At 65.8% G+C, this 1,364-nt stretch overlaps 1 protein-coding gene across 1 annotated transcript; it reads left to right on the forward strand.

The window, feature by feature from the left end:
• Positions 1 to 15: 15 nt before the first annotated feature.
• BBK36DRAFT_1164032 (hypothetical protein) lies at positions 16 to 1,290 on the forward strand (the record flags this gene model as incomplete). The annotated part of the gene is made up of 1 exon (XM_024894601.1): positions 16 to 1,290. A coding segment is annotated over one exon (1,275 nt), but the record flags the coding sequence as incomplete, so codon positions are not given.
• Between the last annotated feature and the right edge of the window lie 74 nt (positions 1,291 to 1,364).

Consider the following 1,364-nt stretch of genomic DNA (forward strand, 5'->3'; position numbering starts at 1 on the left):
CGCGTCAACTTCAAGTTTGGCAGCGTCGTGGTCGATGTTGAGTACAAGGACTTTATCTGGCAACAGCCCGACCTGGGCATCTGCAAGCTCGGTGTCTCCCAGGACGACAACTTCCCCGTGCTGGGCGACACGTTCCTGCGTGCTGCCTACGTCGTCTTTGACTGGGACAACCAGGACATCCACATTGCGGCCAACGAGGACTGCGGCACCGAGCTGATCCCCATCGGCTCCGGCCCGGACGCCGTCCCCGCTTCTGCCATTGGCAAGTGCTCTCCCTCCGTCAAGACCGACGCGACCACGTCTGCTGCCGGCACCACGGCCACGTCTGCTGCCGCCTCGACGTCTGAGCTGGCCACCACCTCCTCCGAGGCTGCCACGACATCTGCTACCGCCGAGACCACCAGCGTGCCGCTGACCACTGCACCCGCCACCTCCGGACTTCTGCCCACGACCTCGCACCGATTCAGCAACGGTACTGCCCCCTACCCCATCCCGAGCCTCAGCTCCGCCGCCGCCGCCGCCGGCTCCAGCACCGCCCTCTCCGAATCCAGCACCGGCGCTGCTGCTCCCGGCACCACCTCCGCGGCCACTGGCTCTGGCGCCGCCACCACGGTCCCCTCGACGTACACCTCGACCTTCACCACACACAACGTGTACACGGTCACCTCGTGCCCGCCTTCGGTCACCAACTGCCCCGTTGGCCACGTCACGACTGAGGTTGTCGTCGCGTATACGACCTGGTGCCCCGTTGAGAACGGCCCGCATCCCACGGCTCCTCCCAAGCCCGCGGCTCCCGAGATCACTGCGACGTTCACGCTGCCCAACACGTACACCTGCAGACAGGGCAAGAACACCTGCAGCAACCCCCAGACGGCGCCTAACGTCATTGTTGTCACTCCCATTGTCACCCAGACGGCTCCCGTTGTCATCCCTGGTGTCGCCGCCCCCACCTCGTCTGTCGCTGTCGCTTCGTCTCCCGCCTCGCCCAGCGTGGTGCCATCGCCCACTGCCCCTGTCGCCACCAGCCCGGCCCCGTCCGCCTACTCCCCGCCTCCTCCTCCGCCTGAGCATGCTGTCTCTTCTCCGGCTGCCAGCCCCCCGGCCGTCACGCCGGCTCCCGTTCCCTTCCCTAGCGGTGGACTGACGACCGTTGTCGCCCCCGGCAGCACCGGTGTCCCCTCTCAGCCTGCCCAATCTGGCCTGCCTCCTGTTCCGGCCGGAGCTGCCGGTTTCCGTGTCCCTGCCATGGTGGCCCTGTTGGCCGGAGCCGTGGCTGCTGCTTTGTTGTAAATTCATGTGAATACGAGATGAGCATTGTACACTTTGGTTATGTTGACGGAGAAGAAGAGAAGCTCACGCACCCA

This window comes from Trichoderma citrinoviride, assembly GCF_003025115.1.
Source record: "Trichoderma citrinoviride strain TUCIM 6016 unplaced genomic scaffold BBK36scaffold_346, whole genome shotgun sequence".
Classification (NCBI taxonomy): domain Eukaryota; kingdom Fungi; phylum Ascomycota; class Sordariomycetes; order Hypocreales; family Hypocreaceae; genus Trichoderma; species Trichoderma citrinoviride.